The 27853-nt window shown below is 45.4% G+C and overlaps 2 protein-coding genes across 5 annotated transcripts in view; one reads left to right on the top strand and one right to left on the bottom strand.

The window, feature by feature from the left end:
- Positions 1-27853, top strand: part of LOC111872385 (transcriptional coactivator YAP1) — a 118758-nt gene that overhangs the window by 34377 nt on the left and 56528 nt on the right. The gene's annotated exons all lie outside the window — the stretch shown is intronic.
- LOC111872386 overlaps positions 26679-27853 on the bottom strand; it is a 1983-nt gene continuing 808 nt past the window's right edge. Inside the window, exon 2 of the mRNA XM_023866221.2 lies at positions 26679-27451. Within this exon, the coding sequence (XP_023721989.1) occupies positions 26727-27451 (725 nt within the window). The 3' untranslated portion in view covers positions 26679-26726. The remainder of the gene's footprint in view (positions 27452-27853) is intronic.

The following is a 27853-nucleotide window of genomic DNA, read 5'->3' on the forward strand; positions in this document are numbered from 1 at the left end:
TTTTTTTTTGTGCCTTGCTAATGGTAGCAGACATGCGGAGGAGTACCCACTTGGTACCCTGCTCACTCTCAGAGCCTGCAGGGTGGTCCTCAGTTCGTAACGTATTGGGGGGTCTTCTCCCAGTGCGTGAGGAACGTCCGAAGTATTTTTTGGTGGGTTATTTTACGACATTTGTCACTAGTTAGACTATAGTATAGCGTGTAGAGCCGTTGCTATGCAACGACCGCGAGATTGGCATATATACCACGGTCGTTTCTGGATATCGGCTCGGTAAACACGTTCCTGCGGCAACAGACACGAACGCAACAGTAGAAGAGTTGTCTTTATCTACTCGTTTCGTTCCTAGATGTCCAGAAGTCTTTTATGTTGTGACGGGCCTTGTTGTGGAGGCGGGGTCGAAACCTCCACCGTAGCCCTGCGAGTCGTAGGAGGCAAAGTACCCAATGCCTCGGACTATAACTGGGCCACCATATTCCGGGGGGATATAAATACAGGGACCTAGCTCTCCAGGTTAGGGGAGTCTTTAATCAGGCAGTAAAATGTGCTCATGAATCGAACGGGACTCGGACCTGATAATGACTGCGCTGACGAAACCAGCAGCAATTATAAAGTACAGACCCATCCTCTCGTAAGAGAGGATGTTACATGAGGACGATAATCGTAAGTTCAGTTGGAAATGAAAAATTACTGGTTGTGAGTTTCAAAGGGCTTGTCGCCAAGACGAACTGATTGGCTGTAAACCGGAAGTTATAAAGTAACTCTTCATGTTAGGCCGCGCCATAGCTCAAGCGGTTAGTCGCTGGCTTCCCACCGGGGCGGCCCGGGTTCGTTCCCGGGTCTGGTCAAGTGGGATTTGTGGTGGACTAAGTGTCGCTGGGGCGGGTTTTCTCCGAGTACTTCGGTTTCCACTGCAAATGTTTATTCCACCAAATTCTCCACCATGATCACCCGGGGCAGGCTTCAATAAGGCAATCAGTGGCTGCCGTGCCGAGTGGACCCAGTTGGACTCAACCTCCCACTAAGAGAATTAAAAAAAAAACTCTTCATATTGTGTTGCGTCAGTAGGGATAAGTATAAATCTACCCTTCAGGGAAGGTGAAGAAGAGTCTCCCCTCTCTAGTCCCATGTACCGTAGTGACATTTATTGGAAGGATGGACCAGCTCTTCACAGTGGCTGTCGCTACAAGGCACGGAACTTCTGGTCTGTAACCTTGAGGCACTCCACCAAAACAGGATGAGGAAAACGGCATTTCGTATTCGTGAAGACATGTTGTCATGAACCTTAACAACACAGGTCAGCATCGGGTAGTTTAGAGAAGCGGTTTACTTTGAACAGGGCCCTGTTACGACCAAACCGTCGCCAATAGAAGATGAGTTATCCTTGTGCTTAGTAAGCACTGCTCCATGAAGACATATGGGAGGATGGAGGTGTAACTCCACCATTCTTAACCTCTGTATTAGCTGGAGATAAGTGGTCAGCTTAAAGCCGTGGCTGCTTTAACCCCGGGAATGAGCCCCAGCTGCCCATTAAATGAATCACCGTGTCACAGAACCGATGTGGATGTTATGAAAAAATAAAAAATTCTTGGCCCTCCTTGGAACCTAACCCCGATTGTTCAGTTGTCAGACCCGTAGCCCGTCGCTATTACTGATTGAGCTATCCTGTGAATTCTAAAGGATTCTGACGATTGTGTATAACAGAATTGTTGGGTTTTTGGACTTTGTTCATCTTCCGGTGTTATAAAATAAAATTTTAGAGAACGCAGAGTTTCGGAAACTGGATCTGTTTCCGCCCCCAGGTGAAGGGGCAGACACCTACGCCGTTGGTTCTCTTAGGAAGAGTTAAACTCAATCACTGGGCCAGGTACCCAACAGAGTAGGTATCTGCCCCTTCACCTGAGAACGAGAACAGATCCAGTTTCCGAAACCCTGGTTTCTAGAATACCGGACGATGGACAGAGTCCAAAAACCCACTAATTCTGAGCTATTCTGGCTCTCATGTGACTTAGACCGAAGATATAATGGATTTTGCTGACAGAGGTGCCCAAAAAATAAGTATCTGAGGGTTCGGACACTTTTGAAATCCTGTTCGGATTTTAGGATTTTTCATATTCTGGTTTCGAAATGCCCCCCCCCCACCCGGGGCACATCCGGGTTCTTATGCTATAGATGCTAAGGCTTCCTGGCTGACTAAGGATACTATAACCCCTGTATGAAGCTGATAAGTGCCCATGTATCTAAGGTGGCTGCGTGCTGTTAGTCATTTTAAAACGCAAGCGATGAATTGGAAACAAACCCGTTAGACAGTTAAGTTACAATATACTCCATAATGCAAGATTTCAAGTATTCATGTTAGAAGGCCAGTTTGAAACTCGTCACGAAAATTTCAAACGCCCCTATTTAGGAAAACAAATTTGATGTTCCCTAGCACAGGATTTGAAATAGACAAATTGAAAACCACTTAAAACTCAAGAATCATATGCAGAATTTCGAACGATCCCAATTACGAAATAGTTAAATCGCACGCCTTGTTAACTCAGTCGGTAATGTGGCTGTCTGAACGACCAAGTAATTGGATTCCCGGCAGGAACAATGGATTTTTGTGTTCTCCACAGCGTCCAGACCGGCTCTGGGGCTCACCCAGCCTCCTATTAAATTGCTACCGGGGGTGAAGCGGTCGAAGCGTGAAGATGGCCATTCAGCTCCATCTAGTGTCAAGCTTAAGAATGCACGAAGTTGTATCTCCATTCCTGCATATGTTCGCTTTGCGTGGTGCTTAATTAAGGCCATATATCTTACATCAACTCTAAATTTATACACAGCGCAGAATTTGAAATAAACTGATTTTAAACCCGGTCAAAACTGACAACCTAAGACGGGATTTGAAACGAACGCATTAAAATTTGGTGGAATCGCACTTCATAACATAAAAAAACAAAAACTCCGTTGCTTTAGTCCGCAAGAGAACTATACCGAGCGACCGCCGCTTGTCGGTGATGTTAGTACCAATTTTAGCGGATAGAGGTTGTTGCGTGGTCAGCGCAACGAATCACCACGGCCGTTAATTTCGCTTTTCTAGACCGGAGACGCTATTTCCTTGAAATGGCTCCTCAAATATCCTCACGAGGCCGAGTGGACCCCGTTCCAGACCCACTACTTCTCAGAAAATCTAGCAGCGCGGGGAATCGAACCCGGGAACTCTGGATCTGTAACCAGGAACTCTTACCGCTAGACCACAGAGGCGGTCGCACTTCATAGCATAGGAAATCAAGTTCGATCATACACTGTAGCTCAGGCTTTGAAATAAACCCATGAGGAAACTAGTAAAATCCTCATCCTAGCGCGAGATTAGAATTAAGCCTATCTGGACACCAGATAAAACAGTCCAAGATATGATTTAACATAAGAGAAGGAAACGTAACCACATCCTAAGGCCGCGCCATAGCTCAAGCGGTTAGTCGCTGGCTTCCCATCGCGGCGGCCCGGGTTCGATCCCGGATCTGGTCAAGTGGGATTTGTGGTGGACAAAGTGGCGTTGGGGCAGGTTTTCTCCGAGTACTTGTTTCCCCTGCCAATCTTCATTCCACCAATTGCTCCACAATCACCCTCACCTATCATCGGGGGCTGGTACAGTAGGCCAGAAGTGGCCGCAGTACAAGGGACTTAGTCTCACCCCACTAGCAATAAAAAAAAACCACATCCCAAGTCACGATTTCGAACAGGAACATGTACACGAATATTCAGATTGATTTAGAGTAGTAACAGTTCGCTTTAGTTTCCGCGGAACCCCGTATTGGGGCCGCTGTGTTTATTTAGCTCTCTTCGGTAGCGCTAGCACTGGCTCCGTGGAAAATAGCTCTGCAAGACAGAGACAGGGTTATATAAGCAGTGTGTTTTGATAACCAGGGATAATAATAGACGGCTTGTGCTTGTTTGTCGGGTTGTAAGGGAGGGAGTGAAGGAGAAATGAGAGTTAAGGGGAAACAGTTCCCATTGCCAGAAACGTTGTCATTCTCCGGCAAGGCCGTACACCTTATATTCTGAGCTAGTGAAGGAGCTGATTCCATTTCGTATTATGATTGTCCACGAGTGCAGTTCGTGGCGATCGGTTGTAACATTTCCCAAATCACTTGTTGCGTACAGTTTGTATGTTTTAGGTTGACCTGTTCTATGCGCGTTGTGTCGCTGTGTGATGGGGATATAGGGCCAAATTGTCTTGCGCCCTGTTTCTTGTAGAGTATGGCCAAGAACTGCCGGCCACAGTATATCTGCATGCTGAGCGCGCGGTAGCGTAGTTGGTTGAGGCACTGTGCTACAAGCCGGAAGGTCGCGGGATCGAATCCCGATGAGGTTATTGGATTTTTTTCAATTGACCTAATCCTTCCAGCCGCACTATGGCCCTGGGGTCGACTCAGCCTCTAACAGAAATGAGCACCAGGAATATTGCTGGAGGCAAAGGTCGGCCGGCGCGTAAGGCTGACCTCACCGCCATCTCTAAGCAGATTATGTAGAAAATGTGGGAGCCTCGACATCTCACAACCCTGTGGGCCTCCACGGCCTGTTACAGGGATAGCTTTATGTTAGTTTTATTGTATTCAAGGAAACTTGAGTAACGTTTTCAGGGAAAGGGGTAAAAGACTGAATTTAATAACATTTGAATCCTTCTGTTTACTCCATTTTCTGCCGTTGTTCCATCCCGTCTCTTAGGAGAATTTTGACTCATGAGGTGGGCAGGGCATGTAGCACGAATGGTGGAGAAGCGAAATGCGTGTAGGATGTTGGTTGGAAAGCCAGAAGGAAAGAGGCCACCGGGAACACCAAGGCATAGGTGGATGGGCAATATTAAAATGAATCTTAGAGAGGTAGGATGGGATGGTATGGATTGGATTGAGCTGGCTCAGGATAGGGACCAGTGGAGGGCTCTTGTGAATAGGGTAAGGAACCTTCGGGTTCCATAAAATGCTGGGAAATTATTGAGTAGCTGCACAATTGGCGGCTCCACCAGAAGGGATCTGCTCCATGACTAAGTAAGTAAGTAAGTAAGTGTATAAGAGTATTAGGCCAATCAGTGGCCGACGTGCCGAGTGGACCCAGCTGGACTCCTCCCCCCACCGTTCGAATTTAAAAGCAAGAATCTGCCACGATTTCACTGACGGCTTCTGCTAGGCTACCAAGTCAGACACTACCATCAGCGGAATTTTGCGCACCCGAGCTCAGAGGTGTATCTGCAACAGTCGGCTTATGTACCATGTAGTGTTATGACAGTGTGGAAGCTCTGTCTCCAGCGAAACTGCTTGACGGATTCTGATACAATTTGCTATTGGTGTTAGTTGGGATGCATTGTGTGTTCGCATTAGACAGATTTAGATGAAATGTGCGAAATACACAAACAGATAACCAGGGGATGTGATGGTAGTTCACGTATAAACACTTTTCTTTTAGTTTCTTGGGGCGGGGTGAGACTGAGTCCACTTGGTACTGCGGCCACTAATTGTACGAGCCCAGGATGATGGATGATGATGATGATGATGATGAGTGTGGCGCAGCCGGTGGAGTGAGAATTGGAAAGGAAAACCGAAGTACTCGGAGAAAAAACCCGCCACAGCGCCACTTTGTCCACGACAGATCCCATATTATCTGACCCTAGATCGAACCTTGATCGCCGCGTTGAGAAGCCGGCGACTAACCGCCTGAGCTATGACACGGTCTCTCGACAACCTCTAAGACGAATGCTATTTTTGGGATGTGACACCGTGTAGTGTGGTAGAAATCACAGACTTTTCCAAGGAATATATCGCCCTAATCTTCCTTCTCGAAGACTAAGCGAAACAAGAACGAAACAGCATCTGCCTGTTGTGCGTTATACCTTGAATAGGCACAGAAATTGTGTGTCCAGGTAGGTCTCTGGTATGGCGAGTTTGGTTATCATTTTGTGTTGGAAATAGAATTTATTAGTTTTATAATGGCCAATCACATTGGCCGCGTGGTCTAAAGCATCAGCTGTCGTCGCTCGCTCGAACGCTGGGATCATGGGTTCGAATCCCACTTAAGGCATGAATGTGTGTGCGTTTATTCTGTGTTTGTATTGTCCTGTGTGTAGGTAACGGCCTTGCGACGGGCTGATCACTCGTCCAAGGAATCCTACCGACTGTGTAAAAAGATTACGAAACTGACGAAGAGGCCAGGGCCCAACAAACGGCTGTAGGGCCATTGATGAATGAATGATTGAATTTTATAATGATATAACAATCCTCCCTCAGAAATGGATACAGTGTACAACACTGCACGGTGTCACAATCCAGAAAATTATAATCTGAACATAAAGAAACTCAGTACCAAATTTCATGGAAAGTGGTGGTAGATACCCCTTTATTTGAGGCATAATGGTCGGAAGCAGGACCAGAAGTTGAGTGAGCAGTGCGTCGTTGACCATATGAGTACATATTCTATGGTGGAAATTCCACTTTGCATGATGGGATGATCCGCGAATGAGCGGGAGTCCCGTGCTTGCGGCCAGGTTTCTCTGCCTGAGGCACGGAGACCGACCTTGACGCAAAGGGGATCCTTATTTTGTTTGAAGTTACCTCCATAACAGCTGTCCTTCCTTACACGCACGGCCTTCGCAAATACAAGCCAAGGTTGTATGATTGCTTGGTGTCGTGATTCGATAAGTTAAAACTTGGCATTGCGTGAGGGAACGTTTTCGATTCGGGGGTTGAAACCTAGGGACTGGACCTTGTAAAATCTGTCCCAACGTTCATCTCTGGAATGAGAAACTACGACAAATCTGCGGCAGTTCTTGCAGTTTTCCTAGGTTCAGACCAGGTAACATGTTTAGAAATCATTTTTTAGTTTCTTGGGGTGGGGTGAGACTTAGTCCACTTGGTACGTCGGCCACAAATTGGCCTGTTATACCAACCCCGGATGATAAATGATGAGTGTGGAGCAGTCGGTGGAATGAGAATTAGCAGGGGAAACCGAAGTACTCACAGAAAATCTGCCCTTGTGCTACTTTGTTCACAACATGATCTGGGCTCGAACGCGGGCCGCCGCTGTGGGAAGCGAGAGACTAACCACCTGAGCTATGGCATGGTCTGAGGTATCGGTAGTTCGAAGAATTTAGTATCCTTATCCTTTTTTACGCACGAAATAATTCATTCGTATTTATTCTCTGTTTATACGATATTAGGTATAACTCTCCAGAATACATCAGAAGCGTTACTCCTAGAACCAACTTGCTCAGCTGTATTATATCAGAACTTCATTCGCATAAGTAAAGTAAAGCCCTGTAACAGGCAGTGAAGGTCCATAAGGTTGTGACGCGTCGAGGCTACCACATTTTCTAGACAGTCGGCTCACAGATGACGGTGAGTTTGTCACCCTTACGCGCCTGCCGCCCTTTACCCCCCCCCAACCCAGGAAGATTCCTGGTACTTATTTCTGTTAAGAGGCTGAGTCGAATCCAGGGCCATAGTGCGGCTGGAAGGATTAGGTCAACTGAAAAATGTAATGAACTCGTTGNGAATTTGGCTAGCTGAGCGACTAGTAGCTTCACAGTAGAGGTTCTGTTCCGTGGAGTTCATAAGTGCCTGGGTTGTCTTTGATAACGTATGTTTTATAACAAAATCGCGACATCTGCGACTAATGATCCATTAGCTGTGAACTTTTAATTTTTTTTTGTTCTAAGAATGTATTGAAAACTTGGATTAAGGGATCCAGCAGTCGCGAATTTTCTTTTGATCCATGTTTTATTCTAATACAGTATCGGAAACTCAGATGAAGTTATCCAGGAGCTGTGAACTTTCATATGATGTTGGTTGTGTGCTGATACAATATCGAAAACTTGGGTGAAGCGATCCAACAGCCGGGAATTTTCATGTGATCTTTGTTGTATGCAAAAATACTATCGAAAACTTGGCTGAAGCGAACCAGGAACCATGAATTTTCATGTGATCTTTGTTGTATGCTAATACAGTATCGAAAACTCGTGTGAAGCGATCCAACAGCCCTGAATTTTCATGTGATCTTTGTTGTATGCTAATACAGTTTCGACAGCTCGGGTTGCAGCGATCCAGGAGCTATGAAGTTTCATATGATTTTTACTTTATGCTAATACAATATCGAGAACTCGTGTGAAGCGATCCAGGAACCATGTATTTTCATGTGATATTTGTTTTATGCTAATACAATATCGAGAACTCGGGTTCCAGCGATGCAGCAGCCGAGAACTTTCATACGGTCTTTGTTTTCTGCTAAGAAAGTATCGAAAACGCTGATTAAACTATACAGCAGCAGTCACGAACGCTTGTGAAAGTGCGGGTTGTGCTCTGGTACCACCAGCACGGCCTTGGCGAAGGGCGAAGGATACAACAGAGAGAAAGAGAGACCTCCTTACTTTTAGCAGTAATTTCATGAGGCGTAACAAACGAATTCCCGTGTCTTAATAAAGTGAAATTTTTTTTTGCCATTATATTCACGTTTCCGGTGGCGCTTGCTCGGAAGGTTACCTCGGTGCTTGGTGAACTGATTCATGCTTTTTATTATGTCCGAAGATCTGTGTAGCAAGCCTTCCTCCGCCACAGTTCCGACTATATGCGTGAAAGTAAACGGAAACTATTTGCGTAACACGTCTAATTCGATTATACGCGGTTTGTACCAGACGCTTATGACAACACGAAATTACCGCTACTGTTTAAAAAGCTAAAGACAGTTTAGCTTTTGCATATGTATATGTATAACTAGCTTGGTTTATTTGTTTATCGTATGTAACAGTGTAAATATTCAAATCATATGTACTGTCCAGTGAATTCGCTGATAGCACCGTTTTTGATGGATGTATCCTCATTAGACGAGGATTTACTGTATTGGAATTGTAAATCATCTTCTGTCTACAAAAGTTGAGCTTGTTAGTCCTGTCGGTCCTCTCACATAAAGCCATCATGTTCTTAGCCTTCCTGGATAACGTTTTCCAATGACTAGTTACTAATCCAGACCCCTTCTACGACATGACAATATTGCCACGTGATTGAGTGACTATAGACGGGGTTTGGATTGATAGTCGGGTTTATTCAACTTCTGCAACTCGTAACTACAAGTAAGTGTTCCAGACAGTTCACAAACGACTATAGGTCACACTAGCTTTTGTTTGGTAGCGGCTTCCAACGGCGGACGTTCCCCTTCCTCTGGGTTCCTGAACTGTACCCGGCTTCAGCTACCAGCTTCTCACAGAAACACCCCATCGGTTATCTAAATCACTCACTCACCAACCTACTCAAATTACTCACTCCCAACTTGTTATGCCTATGACATCTCGGCATGGAACACGGTATATCTTTTTGTTGCCTTGGAAACATGCATGTTTGCGGAATCGTTACTTAGCAACGACTGTTGCGTATTTTATTTCGCGGTCGTTGCCTAGCAACGTGTCTGCGTGCCACAACATAAAGGTTGCTTGCTAGCCCTTTCTGGTGGAATCCCCCGTAGATGTTCCAGTAAACGATCTGCCCTTCATGTATTTATCTATAGTCATTCCTGGTGATTGTGCTTCATTTCAATGGTTCGGGCGTGCTTCCAGTCTCTGCGTTGTCCCCATAAAGCGGGGTCCACTTGGCTGAATCATTTCCACTTTGACCCCTCTTGATTACTGCCAGTTCCATCGGTACAGTATCCACAGGCCTTGAACTGTCCAGCTGGAGACGTGAAGCTTGTCAAGATAACTGTTGTTTTAACTTACATGAACAAGTATGTACTCTTGTCTCTCTAAACGGTAAAATTGTAAAGTTACCCCTTCTTTTAATTAAGTACCACGTCATGAAGACGTATGGGGAGAGGAGGTATAGCTCCACCATTCTTGACGTCGGCAGTTTCACGCCAGGGCAGCCTTTATCCCGGCGGGAAAGAACCCATAGTACCCATTGGATACCATGCTGAGTGGACCTTAAAGCCGGTGTGGACGCTGTGGAGTTGAGAAAATTTGCTACACCTATCGGGAATCGAACTCTGGCTATCCATCCCCTTAGTTCGTCTCTTTCCTGGCTCATGTTGACTTTCTAAACAGTGCAACAGAATATGCGATACTCTGCCTACAAACTTAACGTTTAAGACGTTGAAGACTGTTTTTACTGATCGCCCTAGAGTATGTTTGGTCTAAGACTATTTAAACAAATCGATTTTGGGTTTTAAATACATGGAATATTTCGTTTTTTTTTAATTTGATTTTAAGAGGACTGACTACTTCCTTCTGGGGCTCATGTCTCGTGTCCACTTTCTTGTCCTCAGTCTCATTCAGCCTTCATATAATTAGTCAGTGTCTGATGCGATCAAATCCGTAGTTAATGGACAGTTCGATTCCCGGTAGGGGCAAACATTTTTCTACCCCCACAGCTTTCACACCGATTTGAGTGCTCACTCAGCCTCCTATACAGAGTTAGGTAACGGGCCCTCTTTCCCCGGTTCTTGAAGCTGACGACTCACCTCCATATAGTGCCGTGGTAAAGACTGATGGAGCTATACCTCAATTCTCCCACATACGTCCTCGGGACAACTTTACCTTCTTTTACCGTACGTGGAACAGTAAGGAGCCGGGATCGCGTAGTCGGTATGGTGTCTGGCTGCTGGCTGGACGACCACGGGTTCGGAGTTCGAGTCCCAGTAGGCTCTAAATATTTTTCCACGTCGTCCAGACCGGTTCTGGGGCCCACACAGCCTCCTATCCAATGGGTACCGGGAGCTCTTTCCCCGGTGGTAGAGTGGCCGGGGCATGAAGCTGAGCACTTACCTCCAGCTAGTGCCGAGGTGAAGAAAATGTGGCTCTCTACATCCACTCCCCCATACGCCTTCATGGCGTAGTGCTTAATTAGGTAAGGACAGAGCCAACTTTACCTTTTACTTGGGACAGTAGGTTGTCAGTGGGTGGAATCAGAATTCAGGCAACTTCTGGCTATAGAGTCCGCCCTACTGCTTCTGTTGTACTCCTGGCACTGCAGTCCTGTACAGTGTTGTGGTTGTTTGCATATTAGCAAGGGAAAGCATCTCTTGGAAGTTTCTTGAATATGGCCCCTGGGATCTTGTTGTTATAGGGTGGGATCACGGCAGACGTAAGCCTGAATGCCACTTCGGGCGACTGTATACACCCCTCACCCTGAGAAACAGGTCAACTTTCTTAAAACTTCGTCACAGTAACACGAAAATATCGGCCAGTGTAACGAGGCCGCCGTTATTGTAAGGTAAAAAGGTAAAGTTAACCCTGGTGGAGGCCCGTAGGGTTGTGAGACGTCGAAGCTCCCACATTTTGTTGTCAGCCTTACTCGTCGGCCGCCCATTACCCCCCAGGAAGATTCCTGGTACTCGTTTCTGTTAGAGGCTAAGTCGACCCATGGCCATAATGCGGCTGGAAGGATTAGGTCAATTGAAAAATTCAATGACCTCATCGGGAATCGAACCGCGACCTTCGTTGTGGATTAGTGCCTCAACAAATTACGATACTGCGTGCCCCATTGGTATAATAAGGTTCTTGTCACAGTTTTTTTTTACCCCCATTCCAGGACAAGTTTACGTTTTGAAATGGGGCCTCCTCTTCGACGAGAGGAGGGTCCGAGTTAAGGCTGACGCACTGTCCAAGAGGCGGTGAGTCCGCGGTAGTAGTCGGACCCCTCCCCCTCTTCTCGTCGAAGAGAAGACTCCATTTCAAAACACATAAGTGGTCTTGGAACCTGAAGCCAAGAATGACTTTGCTGGCAAAGACCAGTAGCAAATTACTGCTGTGCTCATAGCTTGCCACATAAAGTCCAGGTGCTCCAAGAACCAGTGCACGTCACGCTTAATGTAGCCAACATTACGGAAGAAAAAGTCCTGTCTATGTGTTTTTGTACTTCCCGCCGGGATAGCGTAGTCGGTATAGCGACTGACTACTGGTTGGACGACCGAGGGGTCGGAGTTCGAGTCCGAATTGAGTCAAGAGTTTTCACTTCTTAGTTTCGTTGAGACCGGCTGTGAGGTCCACCCAACCTCCTGTCCAGTGGGTACTGGTGGCTCTTTCCCTGGGGGTAAAGTGGCCGGGTAATGAAGCTTACCACTCACCTCCAACTAGTGCCGAGTCCAAGAAAACGTGGGTCTATACATCCACTCCCCCATACGCCTTCTTGGTGTAGTGCTTGCTTACTTAAATACAGGGACAACTTTACCTTTTTTTGGATAGCTGAAGTATGTTGCAAATAGAATCTAGTGACTTTGTAATGGTGACGTAACGGTCTACGTCACTAGCCGACGATGACATACCTTTGTTCCCTTAGTAGGTGGAGTAGGCCTTTTCGTTATGAAGTTCACCAAATGACGTTCCGGCAGATTTTTTTTTCTTGGCGCTACAGCCCCAGTGGGCCTAGGCCTACCTCCATGAACTTCTCCGTTCACTTTGTTTTTTCTAGATCTTACACATTCGGTAGGACTCCTTGGGCGGGTGATCAGCTCGTCGCAAGGCCTCTACCTCTACACAAACACAGAAAAACGCACACAAACTAAACATCCATGCCCTGAGTGGGATTCGAACCCACCCCGGTTTCCAAGCGACCGAAGACAATACATGCCTTAGACCGCTTGTTCCGGCAGATTACCGTTGTTTATTCTGAGAACCAGTTGTAACCAACAAATTGTGATTGTGTTTTAAGTTCGGAGTTATTTTTACTGGCGAAGTAGGTGTTGTCTATTATGGAAAATACACCCGTTGCTGGGCAGCGACCATCAAACAGCAGAGGAACGGTGGTTTCTATGCGGTCCGTGCCGAGATGTTATAAACAGGACAGTTAGTAAATGTCGCATAAGGACTGTGACTTCATTGGTTTAGTTGAAAAAATCTTTGGTCGTGACCTTCAAGGGGCTTCGCGCCAAGACGATTGGCGTTAAACCGCCAGTCTTATAGTAACTCTGCCTCTGTTGCAATTAGTCTTTGAGTTAAAGGACGGCTGCGGTCCAGTCATTGTGAGCTGTTGCTGTGAGAAGCTGGTAGCTGGGGCCGGGGATAGTTCGGGAACTAAGAAGAACGAAAATATCTGCCGTTGAAGCCTCTACCAAGCAACGGCAGTGAATACGTGACTCTGGACACTAGTATGAACGTGTAACAGTGAACTGCAAAGTGTAGTCACGAGTTGTGTATCAAAAGTGTGCAATAAATCGAGTCGTCAATCCAAAACTCGTCTGTATTCTCACATCTTCGCGTGACGTTATGATATTAATGTTGTCAGTTAAAGGATTAAAGATGGAGGACCTAAAAATTGCTCTGTTAATCTCTGAACTCCAGGCGGCCATTTTGACTTCACCGAGATTCGTGCTGGAGCCCTACAATTTGAGTTTCGCGAAGTTTCGTTGGCATATTGGCAGTCGGAGCGTAGCGGTCGGCGTTAATATAGGGAAAATGTGGGCGTAGTGCGTTTAGATAGGCCTATTCCTGTTCCGTCACTCACACGTCTGTGAACTCTTGTGTTCCATGGAGTTAATGTAGGCGACTAGGCAGCGGGCAGGATGACAGGAATGGGGGTTCGATTCCCGTCAGTCGCCAGAAATGTTTTCTTTCCATGGCATTGAGACCGGCTGTGGTTATCGAGGTCTCTTACCCGGGGATCACGTGGCCGGATTGTGAAATTGATGTCGCCTTCATGTAGTGCCGAGGTTAAGAATAGCAGAGCTGACCTCCAAACGTAAGTTTTCATGGCATATTGCCTAACCTTTTAAGGGCCAAATTCTTATATACAGATTCGGTTCGTACCTCATAGGAAACGCGTTACGTCTGCGCAACAAAGATAACCCGGTTAATACTACTAGGTCTTAGGGGAACCACATTTTCTGTACTCAAGGCCGTAGTGGCATCCCAGTTTCCTATAATGTCCTTAGTTTTACTAACCACGGCGTTTCTCGGGAAGGTAACTCTGCGATTGGCAAAGGACTGATGTACTTGTCACTCTGCTTCTACTGCGCATGTGTAGATTGTGGCATTTATCTCTATAAAACATTTACCAAAAGTTGCTTAAACTCTTAAAGACAGAGTCAGAGTTACTTTACGACTTGCAGTTTATTGCCAATTAGTTGTCTTGGCGCCAAGCCCCTTGAGACTCACGACCAGAGATTTTTTTTCCCAACTGAACCCTTGCGGTCATAATCCTTATGTAATCACCTCTCTGACGATAGCGTGGGTTTGTGTCTTATATATATGCTTGGCCTTTCGTCAAGTGTACGTATCGCACATATAGCGTGCTATCAAAACTTCTTCCTTGGGTACCATGTACAAATTCTCTGTCAGTCCAGGCATTGCAGGGCATATGCCTATCTTACGTATCATATGCTACAACGGCAGCGTAGTCACTTGAACTGTCATAAGCTTGACCGTCGCCAAGTTTAAGCCTCTTATATTTTCTGTGTCTGGCTTCGCCACGTCCTGTGCTGTGAACATGTTCATTCTCGTGATTTTATAGGACTTATATTAGTTGTTTGCATGATTTCGTTATTTCTTCCAAATAATTATTTGGAGGTACGGGCTGAATTCTTATATATTATAATATATAAGAATTCAGCCCGTACCTCACAGGAAACTCATTACGTCATAAGGTATAAGATATATAATATATATATAAATTATTTTTTGAATGGGGTAGGAAGCGCTTCAGCTGTGAGGTGTATGTGGCATAGATCGCGCGTGTACTCTGGGGTGTTTTTAGGGAACTTGCCTACATGACACAGAACACGCGCCCCGTTCTGAGGGGCCAGTAATATTATTAGCTGGAGACTAAATTTAGCCCGCACACTCACGCTGTCAAACCACTGCCACAAGAGAAGTCCGTCTGCTTGGGTCAAAACAATCACCATCACAACGGGGATCAAGTGAAAGCCAGGCTAGCCAACTTAATGAGAATCATACAAATATCGCTAGTTTGGTGGCTTACTTAACGACGTTGTCATTGGCTAGACTGTTTCACGTCGAATGATAGGATAATTGATGAATTAGAGAGGATTTGGAAGGAAGCGTTCGCGGCCTAAATAAGGTATTGTTCCTGGTTTTGCCCTGAGAAACTGGAGAAATCCGTGAAAACAGATTAGCCGGGGTCTCGGCAGAGATTTGAGCTGAGCACCTCCCTGATACACGTACAAGTTTGTATAACGCCGCGCAAACCTTTTGGGTACAGATATCGTGTTATGCCGTCCTACAGTTTATGAATATTATTTCTAGGCCACTGCGTGAAGCTCATGAAGATATGTCGAACCCTTGATATATCGTGCAAGATGTATTGTGATGGTGTTTGGTATCGGAGTGAACATAAAGTTTTGTTATTGCTAGTGGGGTGGGACTAAGCCCCTTGTACTGCGGCCACTTCTGGCCTATTGTACCAGCCCCAGATGATAGGTGAGGGTGATTGTGGAGCAATTGGTGGAATGAAGATTGGCAGGGGAAACCGAAGTAGTCTGAGAAAACCTGCCCCAGCGCCACTTTGTCCACCACAAATCGCATTTGACCAGACCCGGGATCGAACCCGGGCCACCGCGGTGGGAAGTCAGCGTAGGCAGGTGCTCTCAGTACTGAATTGTATACAGTTTTCACGTGTGTCCTTTACAATTTGCCATTCTGAATTCGAATATGAACGTATGTACATTTCATAAAGCTAAAGAGTTATTTGCTGTGATTGCTGTCTTTGCTGCGATTTCTGTTTTCTAATTTGGTTACCATGGTTACCGCGTTCGGTACTGGTGCTAGTTTCGTCTCATTGTTATTATCGGCTGTAAGGTAAAGGTAAAGTCCCTATGCTTAACTAATTAAGCACTACGCCATGAAGACATATAGAGGAGTGGATGTATAGATCCACGTTTTCTTGGCCTCGGCGCTAGTTAAACATGCGCGTCAGCTTCACGCCCTGGTCGCTTTACCCACGAAGAACAAACACCTTGTACCCATTGGATAGGAGGCTGGGTGGGTCCTAAACGGTCTGGAAGACATGGAGAAGTGGAAATTCTTGCCCCCACCGGGACTCGAACTCCGACCCCTTGGTCGTCCAGCCCTTAACGAGTCGCTATACCGGCTGCTCTATCCTGTCTCATTATTACCGGGTGTAGAAGTTGAAAAGTATGATTCCGGAGTGGCCACCAGTGACAGCGTAAATACAAAATCTAATCAGAAACAGTTTAGCGGTTTTTGAGTGAAACCTTCGCATGGGCACACCGCCGACTGCCAAGAATTGCTGACACACGGTCAGATCTAATAAATACCTGTAATTCATTTATTGCACGTTGGGTAAATAACGCGTAGTAATTGGTAAGATCATGTGTTTTTAGTCGTTACTGATCTCTGGTAGCCCAAGTTTACACTAAGTTACCCAGGTTTCGTAAATTCGCATTACGTGACGTATCTGACGGTTCAAAAATGTGTGGTAATCAGTGGCTCTGCAGCCTTTGTGTACCTTAGCCGCTTTTTCAGTTTCTTAATCTATACACAGTCTGTAGGACGGAGGATCAGCCCGTCACAAGGTCGCTACCTACACACAAAACAACAAACAGAATAAACGCACACAGACATTCATGCCTCGAGTGGGATTCGAACCCATTATCCCAGTGTCCGAGCGGGCGAAGACGGTTCATGCTTTAGCGCGGCTACTGTGACGGGCATTGTGTGGTAATAAGCATCCAAATTATGGCAGCCTTTGGCCTCTTAATTGTGATGCCTTGCGCTGGGTGAAGCAGTAACGCATCTATCTTGTGTTCGAGAGTTGCTTGTCTTGAATCCCGGCCTGGCCTGGCCACCACCTGTCCTCACTTGCTCAATCTGAATGCAGGGATGCTTATAACCGACCGAGCGACCGCCGCTTGTCGGCGAAGTTAGTGCCAACTTTAGCGGATAGAGGGTGTCGCGTGTTCAGCGCAACGAATCCCCACGGCCGTTAATTTCGTTTTTCTAGACCGGAACCGCTACTTTTGTCATTCATGTAGCTCGCTCAATTATTCTCACGAGGCTGAATGAACCCCGTTCCAGACCCACTACTTCTCAGAAAATCTGGTAGCGCCAGGAATCGAACCCTGACCTCTGGATCTGTATCCAGGAGCTCTGACCACTAGACCACAGAGGCGGCATGAATGCAGGGATAGTGGCCTTGAAATACGTCACGATCGCCCCCTTCCACATCCTTTCCGATTCACCATAATTCTGCTATTCTACGCTGTGTGACACCCACAGCAACGTTGAAACATAAAATTGACGTCGATATTCCCGTGATTGCCGGTCACGGTAGCATGCACTGTCTTCGCTCGCTTGGAAACCGGGATCGTGGGTTCGAATCCCACTCAGGGCATGGATGTTTGTGTGTGTTTTTGTGTACAGATAGAGGCCCTGCGACGAGCTGATCACCCGCCCAAGGAGTCGTACCGAATGTGTAAGATCTAGAAAAACCGAAGTGAACGGAGAAGTTCATGGAGGTACGCCTAGGCCCACTGGGGCTGTAGTGCCAAGGGGGAAAAAATCCCGTAATTTATTCTCCTATATGAAAGTCTCGTTTTATTAAGAATATCTGCCTTTTTGCTGTATTTGATGTAGTCTCTAACCAAGATTTCTTCACACTATATTAGTTGATTTTTCCGTCAGCCCGTCAGAAACTGCCGTGTGGATATGTGTACGGAAGAAGTGTTGATTTTAAGCTGAAATTACTTTGCCTTTGAAGATTTTCGACGGATGGTCTATGATTAGATCTGTATGTAGCTTAACGTATGCATACGCAATCGTTTTTCTCGTTATTTTGTTAACTCTCTAGGCAGTGTAGCTATTGAGATGGAGAACGAGGAAGTCCCAGTTTTTGAGAAGAGAATTGGACCTTTTCCCCAAATTTTTAATGTTGTGTAGGCTGAGGGCACAACACGAAGACAATTTCTGCGTACTGTAGCATCCGCTGTAAAACAAACGGGAATTCTCATAATCATTTGTTTAACATTTCGTAGTATTAACGTTCCCTTGCCTTCTCCCCTGTTCCTTTCTACCCCTACTTATAATCGAACGATAACCCGCACAAATAATCAGTTGTAAATGTCTACTGCATTTCATATATCTTCTGTACTCACAGAAGAGAGAAGATACACAAAATCCAAAATACTACTTGCTGTGGTAAGCTTAAGTCGTGTAAGGGTAAAAGGTAAAGTTGTTCGTGTGCTTAACTAACTAAACACTGCCACATGAAGGCGTATGGGGGAGTGGATGTATAGACCCACATTCTCTTGACCTCGGCACTAGCTGGAGGTGAGTGGTCAGTTGCACGCCGCTGCCGCTTTACCCCCGGGGGAAGAGCCCCCGGTACCCATTGGATAGGAGGTAGGGTGAACCCCCAGAGCAAGTCTGGACGACGTGGGGAAGAGAAAATTCTTGCCCCCACAGGGACTCGAACTCCGACAACACGGTCATCCAGCCCGTAGCTAGTCGTTATACCGGCCCCTATGCGGAAGGATACGTGCTTGTGAATTCTGTGTGCAATGGCGCTTGTAAGCCTTCTCAGCGGATAAGGAGGCCTGCCTGTCTTATGACTGGTTTTGATGTTGCTCTGAGTGGGGTTTCCCAGTCCCTACAGGCAAGTGCCGGGTTTGTGAATGTTTGGAGCTGTACCTCCATTCTCCATACGTCTGCAAGGTGTGAGCGTAATTAAGCACAAAGATAACTGTAGCGTTGGTAAAGTTCCGTTTACATGTGCAGCGAAAGTTCTTGAAACCGAGTAAATTATTAATAATAAAGGCAAAGTTGTTCCTGTATTAAACTAATTAAATACTACGCCATGAAAGCGTACGAGGGAGTGGATGTATAGATCCACGTATTCTTGACCCCGGCGCTAGTTGGAGGCGAGTGGTCAGCTTCACACCCCGGTCGTTTTACCCCCTGGGAAAAAGTCCCCGGTACCCATTGTATAGGAGGCTGGGTGGACCCCAGAGCAGGTCTGGACGACGTGGAGCAGAGAAAAATCTTGATCCTACCGAGACTTGAAATCCCACCCCTCTGTTGGCCATCCCGTAGCGAGTCGCTATACCGACTGCGCCATCCCGGCCCCAATAATAATAATAATAATAATAATAATAGAGCATAATAACTAGCATATATTCTGACAGTGAGGTTTTGGCGTGCAGTGCTCACGTGAGTTATAGCCAAAGTATGATTCACCATAGACTAAGGAAGAAATGTGAGGCCGATGTTGGCACGGACAGCCAGACCCTCTGATGTTGCCAGGTGAAAGGAGGACGGACAAATGCCGTGTACACAGAGCCAAGGCGCCCGTCACGTTTGCAGCTCGCGGCCGTTACACTCTATAGTTTACTGGAAGCCATAACCGGGAGACGGCACCGCTAAGCTGTTTACTTCCTTAGCGACGTGACTTAAAGTACGCGTGTAAAGGCAGAATTGTCCCTCTGCTTAATTAATCACCACTCTCTGAAGACATTTGGTGGGGGTGGTAGCGGAGGTATAACTCCACCATTATTGGATGTGGCACTAGATGGAGGTGGGGTACGCGGTAGCGTAGTGGTTAAGGTACTATGAACCGCGGGTTCAAGTCCCGATGAGGTCATTGGATTTTTCAATTGACCCAATCCTTCCAGTCCTGGGGTCGACTCAGCCTCTAACAGAAATGAGTACCAGGAATTAATTAAATGAATTTCCTGGGTAGTGAGGCGCGGCCGACGCGTAAGGCTGACAACCTTACCGCCATCTTTCAGCCGATTGTCAAGGTAACGTGGGACCCTTAACGTCTCACAACTATATGGGCCTTAACGGCCTGGTACAGGGATAGCTTTACTTTTTACTTTTACTAGATGGAGGTGGCTGCTTTACCCCCCGAGGAAGTATACAGAATTTTGAACCTAGGAAGACTGTCTGTCGTTCATCCAGAGGATCTCCATCTTCGAGGCTTTGTGTAACATGATTATTTTTTACGGTGAGGAGTTGTTAGCCTCACGCCCAATCCCAAAGCTGGAAGACCACCCCTTGTCGGCTGTTAGTGACTGCTTATTAATATATTCCATACCTGGAGGGCGTCTCCTCCATCCGCAGTGGAGGGTTCTTGTGAACACGGTAATGAACCTTCGTGTTCCATAAAATTCTGGGAAATTCTTGAGTAGATGCAGAATTGGCGGCTCCTCAGGAAGGGCTCAGCTCGGTAAGTAAGTAAGGAATTCTGTCTGGTTGGTAATTTAAGATGCTGCCAGTAGCCATACTTATATAGCTTAGAATGGTAGGATGATTCATGAATTGAAAAGGATTTGGAAGGAAGCGGTTGTGACGAAAGTCGTCAGGATAACATGTTCTCACCAAGATTCGAACCGAGCCTCTCGTGAATGCAAGTCGATAGCTTTAGCTCTGCGTCTTCTGCTATTTTTCAGATCTGCCCTTTGGAAGGCTGCTAAGGATGTGGGAGGAATATTCTGTAAGGATCGTGTTCAGTTGCTGGAAGGCTGATAAGGATATGGGAGGAATATTCTATAAGGATCGTGTTCAGTTGCTGGAAGGCTGATAAGGATATGGGAGGAATATTCTATAAGGATCGTGTTCAGTTGCTGGAAGGCTGATAAGGATATGGGAGGAATATTCTATAAGGATCGTGTTCAGTTGCTGGAAGGCTGATAAGGATATGGGAGGAATATTCTGTAAGGATAGTGTTCAGTAGCTGAGCCTTCGGGTTCTGCTGCAGTCTGCGTAAACAGGCAGATAGCAGTGGTAAGAAAGGTAGGCTAGTAGAGAGATGGACAGGCAGATAATGTCATATCTGGAAATGGTGTCATTGAAAGAGGTTTAGGTACAAGGCGGTCCATGTTGTCCGTGATCAGCCGTTATTGCCTGCTTGTATAGGAAAGGCAGGGGCATTGTTTACGTTTCCCAGGGATTTAGACATATTGGGCCATAATGAAAACCTTCATAACTTGTTTTTCTTTCCTTTGACGCTGACAGCCCCAATTTGGGCCTTGGTCTACCTCCATGAAACTCTCCGTTTCACTTCGGTTTACTAGATCTTCGACATTCGATAGGACTCCTTGGGCGGGTGATAATCTCGTCGCAAGGCCCCTACCTGTACACAAATATAAAAACGCACCCACAAACACCAAACATTCATACTCTGGCTGGGATTGGAACCCACGATCCCGGCTTCCGGGCAAGCGAAGACAGTGCATGCATTAGACCGCACGGCTACCGTGACCGTTACATAACTTGTTCTCTTCGCCAGATATAATTATAATGCTCAAGTCTAGGTGATTGAGAGGGATATTGCATGTAGCACGCATGGGGTGGGAAAGCCAGAAGGAAATTAACCACTATGAAGACCAAGACCTAGGTGGGAGGATGACATGAAGCTAGATCTTAGAGAAACCGGATTAGGTTCATCTGGCTCAGGATAGAGACCGATGGTGGGCTCTTGTGAACACCAATGAACCTTTGGGTTCCATCAGGTGTTGGGTAACTTCAGTAGCTGAGGGACTGTCGGCTTTTCGAGAAGGATCGAGTACTACTGAGATAGAACAGTTTATATGTTTATGGAAAGTTAAGAAGTATAGACTTGCATTTCAGAGTAGATTCCAGTGAGTAACTAGTTGAATTCAACAGACTAAAATATTTCGCACTGTCGCTGTGTCGGTATTTTCAAGAAAAAGAAGAACAAAAGCCACCCTGATTCGAAGTCAGCTTAATCGCATATAGATTAACATTGTTGGGGGTAGAAGTACAGGCCGATTCTAAATTATTGTCGGGGTTTCCATGGCATATAAACGGAAACCCAACAATAATTTAGAATAATCCTGAAAATTAACAGTGTTGGATTTGAGGTTCTTACAGCGGTGACAATGAAGTGTTCTGTCTTCTGGGATGTGGCCACATTTAGTTCGGTAGACGTTCACCGACGTTTCGAGGAGACATTCTGCCACCTCCTATAGGGTCGAAGAGCAAGTCAATCAAATAACCAGGAAGAGGCAAGCGGCAGCCTTCTGATTGGTTACTTTTTTTTTTACTTGCTGGTCTACCCTGAAGATGGAGGCAATACGTTCCGTAGAAGCGTTCTGCCATATTACACAGAGTTACGTCCCTGGACATAGCGCTCTTCTGAGGAATGATTTTTATCGTACATAAACAATTGGTCTAAGTTTGCTAACTCGCAATAGACAATCCATTGCCTCCTTAATGAAAATGACCTTAACAACAGATTGATAGTTCAGTGGCGCCGCATGCAAATGCAAAGTTGGCATTGCTGCCGAGGTTAACTCTTTTCATGTTGAATTTTATTTATACTAATAAATAAAGTTATCGTTTTTTATATGACCTTGTTAACGACTAAAGTATATAGCTTGAATTGTCAAAACATTTGCTGGGAAGTTGCATTTTGATCAGTTGGTAGACGTGGTTCAGTGGAAAGATATAAAAATAAGTCATCAGAAGTTGGGAGATGGGGTGAAGATGGAGAATGAATTGAACTGATTCACGTTTGCAGCGCGTTGATTTGTCCGTTAGCAGCACTGGGCATGGCGCGGATGACATAGAAAACACAGTCTCATCTATTGTGGCGTGTTGGACCGTGTTTACAGAGCTGTTGCCTGGCAACGCGTTCATGGAATCCGTTACAATACACTTTTCCTGATTCACGTTATCGTGTTTCATTATCCCTACATACTTCCGTAAGTTTAACTTGCAAGTGTTGAGATTTCAGAACGTGTTTTTTCTAAGTCTCATTTAAGGCCGCGCCATAGCTCAGGCGGTTAGTCGCTGGCTTCCTAACGCGGCGGCCCGGGTTAGATCCCGGGTCTGGTCAAGTGGGATTTGTGGTGGACATAGTGGCGCTGGGGCAGGTTTTCTCCGAGTACTTCGGTTTCCCATACCAATCTTCATTCCAGCCATTGCTCCACAATCACCCTCACCAATCATCTGGGGCTGGTACAATAGGCCAGAAGTGGCCGCAGTACAAGGGACTTAGTCCCACCCCACTAGCAATAAAAAAAATCCTCATTTAAACTGAAATTTATCCCAGTTTCCCGAAAACTGATGCTCGTGGATGTATTACACTCCAGTACTTACTTAATCCTCTGGTTAATTACACCTCCCTCGCAACCCAGGTCATTGCTAATTATCCGTTTTGGAGCAGAACAGGCTGTACAGGGCTATTCATAAGTCCGTGAAACATTTTAAAAATTGTGTAAAATTTCAGGTTTTCACGGCGGTGACTGAAGAAAGCAGTCTTCTGGGAAGTGGCACCGTGTAGATATTGTGTTAACTGACGTTTCGGAGGAACGTATCGCCTCCATCTTGAGGTTAGAACCAGCGTGAACAGGCGTGGAAGCGATAGGTTTCTCCGAAACGTCGGTTAACACAGTATCTACACGGCACCACATCCCAGACGACTGCTTTCTTCATTTTAAAAATTCACAACAAATAAACTGTGCATCGGATCATGGTAATCCTTACGCCGATAGAAAACGAATCTCACCAATTTTTTTTAAAAGCCTCCGTTGCCTGGTAATCTTAGGGATTTTCGCAACTGTATCACCGCTGCCGTGCTTCTGGTCATCCGTGATATGCTGACACGGGTGTGGAACGAAATGGATTATCGCATAGGTGTTTGCCATATCAGCAAAGGTGAACACATGGAGCATCTGTGAACTATGTCTCTATTTCAGTGTATTTGGTATCCGTTGCGTAGTTTATTTATTGTACATTTTCAAAATGTTTCACGGACTTCTGAATAACCCTGTACTTGTATTTATGAGCAGAAGGGAAGCGGGGTAAGGTTCTGTGTTCTAAAAATAGCTCTCTGACATCATTACCATTGAGTAAGGTCTGTGTGATTACCCCCTATCTACTCTAGTGTACCAGGATTAGTAAAAAATACACGAAGTTTGTTTGAACAGGAAGTAGAGTTCGTTGTTGTATGGATGGATCGTGTAAAGGAAATGCAGTGATGTCGCGGGCGAGTGAGTAGCACTCAATGGCTCGTATTCAGGAAGGCAGAGGCTCTAATATCGGCACGGAAACCGGCTATCATGACAGGTAGAGCGAGACACAACAGCCCCGACAGAGTCCAAACGACCACCTACAAGACTACACGGGAATTCTACATATAACGATAACACCGCCTCAGCGATAGTGTCCCTACACCGGACTTAACCTAATTAAATGTGAGATAATGCGTGTGAACATCACAAGAGTTCGTAACAGCATTCCCGCCTGGGAAGGAACCAGACCAGAGCGACCAGTATACCGGCGAAATAGACATATATTTTGATCTTAATTTCGACCTCAGTTTAACCTTCAGCTAAGGGACCGCGCCATAGCTCAAGCGGTTAGTTGCTGGCTTCCCACCGCGGCGGCCCGGGTTCGATCCTGGGTCTGGTCGAGTGGGATTTGTGGTGGACAAAGTGACGCTGGGGCAGGTTTTGTCCGAGTACTTCGGTTTCCCCTGCCAATCTTCAAGGCCAGAAGTGGCTGCAGTACAAGGGACTAAGTCCCACCCCACTAGCAATAAAAAAACCTTCAGTTAGATACACAGTAATTTAACTAATTATATCAAACACCAACATTGGACTAAAAAGGTAGATAATACCAAGAGTTTTGTTACCAAGTATGATAGTACTACATGTTATAGTTGGCGCGCGTAGGTAATTGGTTGAGGCACTATGCTACAAACAGGAAGGACGCGAGTTGGATTCCCGATGAGGTCGTTGGATTTTTCAATTGACCTAATTCTTCCAGCCGCACTATGGCCCTAGGTTCGACTCAGCCTCTAACAGAAATTAGTACGGGTAACGGGCGGCCGGTGCGTAAGGCTGACAAACTTACCGCCATCTGTCAGCCGATTGTCTACAGAAAATGTGGGAGCCTCGACCTCTCACAACCCTATGGGCCTCCACGGCCTGTTACAGGGATAGCTTTACCTTTTTCCTTTACTTTTTTTGTTAGAAACGTTAACAGTTTTGGAAGTTTCTTTCCCGTTGACTGGAAATGTTCAGAAACGCTTTTTATTTTTAATTTTAACCGTGGGTGTGTTAAAGTGACATTGCATAACATCCCACTTTTGTTTCTGCGTGTGTGTCTAAGAGAGAGAGAAAGAATTTCAGCACAATCGGTGTAATTATTGCTGTGAATACAGTGTACAGGAAATGTCAGGCAATTTGTCTTTCATGCCTCTCTGACCCACCGGAAGTTCTCGTGCGCCACCTGTTGACTAACGTAGTGAACTAAAGGTCGTTGAGAAGGTCACTCGCACTCCACCTGTTTCCTGGGTGAATATGCAAGATGTATCATGTATCAGGCACTTGATTAGGTGTGACCTAAACACCACAGTTGGGTGTCACCTTGATAGATAAGGGGTTCATGCTTACTTTATGATATTATTATGCGCAGTTAAAAGCACGCAGATAATCGGTGTAAAGACACACTTTCTTGTATACAGGACGTGCCTTTATTTTCCTGAAGATACCACACACACACACAGTTTCAGGAAGATGGTCGGCATAAATTATTGAAATTTAATGAAATCTTTTTCGAGAAGCACGGAATTTTATTTTTGAGGGCCCCCCTGAATGGCCATATTCACGGGGCACCGACCCGTGTTTTATAAACATTTAAATGCAAAAAAAAAAAAAGCTCCCTGGCTTTAGTCCGCAAGCGAAGTATACCGGCCGAGCGACCGCCTGTCTGTTGCTTTTACTGGGTCTGAATGACAAGCAGTGACGTCGTGAGTGAGGTGACGAATACCTCTATATCACATCAATATCCGTGACGCCACATATAGTCTCGGGCACAGGTGTTCTTCGAAGAAAACCCGTGTAGGGCGGGGAGGGGTAGGTGGCTGGTCACTATTGAAATTAAAAGTTGTTTATGACGCTGCCAGGACCCTCTAGACGTGTACGGTTCTTGCAGTCCATCGGCGTCCAATGTATAGCCAGGTGTGTGTTCATCACAGCTGCGTGGGCATGAGACCTTCCCTGTTAAGCACTTAGAGAATTGAGTTTGTTCTCTCACCAGGCAGAATGTACCGAGTGTAAGTTGCGTCATTACCACACGACGTAGATCGGTACGCCTTCAGTAGAAACTTGCATAATTATTAATGTAACACTCGTTGAGAATTCAACGGGAGTCTTGTAATTTATATATATTGTGGCGTATAGACCAGTTGCTAAGCGATGACTGTAAACAGTGGCCGTTGCTCGGTCATGCTCGTAACGACAGACCCATCCTCTCGTCAGAGAGGATGTTACATAAGGACTATGACCGTAAGGGTCCTTTCGCACCGAATGAGTCCAGTCCAGTCACGTCAACGCCAGTCCAGTCCAGTCATTAGGTTTCATACTGAATACGTCTTTGTCAGTCAGTGATCATTCTTTCTGCTGGCCAGATGGACGTGGAAATGATTGCGTTTATTATACTTAGAAGATTGCAGAGGAGGAGGGAAAGAAGGCGAAAGAAAATGTTTTGGATTCATCCTATTAACATGAAGAGAGATGCATTTGGTACTTTCAAACATCTGTTTCCAGATTTATTAAATGATCCAAGGAAATTTTATAACTACTTTCGAATGAGTAGTGAAAGATTCTATGAGCTAGAAAATATGTTGCATGACTACATAGTGAAACAAAATACAAACTACAGAGCTTCTATATCACCACAGGAACGATTAGCTGTTTATCTCAGGTGAGAATAAAGTTAATACTTGCTTATTTGTTACTCTTTATTGAGAAAAGAAGTATAAAGGCATGGCTCAAAGCTGATAATTTTGAAATTCACATGTTTGAGACAATGGCTGATTAACTACCTGCTGATCTGTCTGGATGGAGAACTCAGAATAGGCCCCAGGTGATGATGATGACCGAGAATATTGATCATATCTTGACTGAACAGAAGATGGATTGGAGGGAAACTGAACAGGGGACGCAGATGTTAATTTATGTCTCAATAATTGTATTACCTCCCCTCTGAACTCTAGATTTTCAAGGGGCCCCAGTTTCTTAATACTAGGAAGTAGACTCTTTAGAAACATGAAATCTGGATCATCATCATCTTGACGTCTAGTGGTCACCTTCTCCAGCATGTTCAGGTACATCTTATCGATGTAATCTTGTCCAGATGCTCCAGGTTTCTTCCGTTTTCTATTCTCTGAGGAAGTATCTTTCGTATTTTGTGACTCAAAATTTTCAGTAGCATTAATTTTAGAAACATTCTGGCTCTCTTCTTCTCCAGCCTCATGACTTTCTTCTTCAGTATTTTGCTGCGACTCTTCTTCCATACTTCCGCTTTCTGTGTTGGGAACGTTTCCCGTTGTTTTCTTGTGGCTGAGACTAACATCCAAAAATGAGAGCAAGGTGAAGAAGGGCCAAGTTATTTTTGAACTATCTGCGGCGGAACCAGATGGTATTGTACTCAGCTTCCTTCTTTCTCGCATATAATTACTTCTCAAATTCTGCCATTTAAATCTGGCCTCCTTATCTGAAAAGACAATACAAATAAAATATGACCCCAATGGAATGATATTTCTTTTTTCTTCTTAGGTATTTGGCCACAGGAGAAACATTTACGTCACTAAGCTACGCTTTTCGTATTGGAATAAGCACCATCCATTATATAATCACAGAAATGAATTCAGCAGTATGGAGAATTCTACAGCCGTTATGTATGCCTGTTCCTACAACACAAAGATGGAACGAAAGTGCAGAATCGTTTAATGAAGTGTGCAAAATGCCTAACTGTATTGGCAGTGTAGACGGTAAACATTGTGCAATAAAATGCCCACCCCATGCAGGTTCACAATATTATAATTACAAACATTTCCATTCTATTATTTTGATGGCAGTTGCTGATGCTCATAGTAATTTTATCATGATAGATGTT

The sequence above is a fragment of the Cryptotermes secundus genome, unplaced genomic scaffold (assembly GCF_002891405.2).
Source record: "Cryptotermes secundus unplaced genomic scaffold, Csec_1.0 scaffold247, whole genome shotgun sequence".
Classification (NCBI taxonomy): domain Eukaryota; kingdom Metazoa; phylum Arthropoda; class Insecta; order Blattodea; family Kalotermitidae; genus Cryptotermes; species Cryptotermes secundus.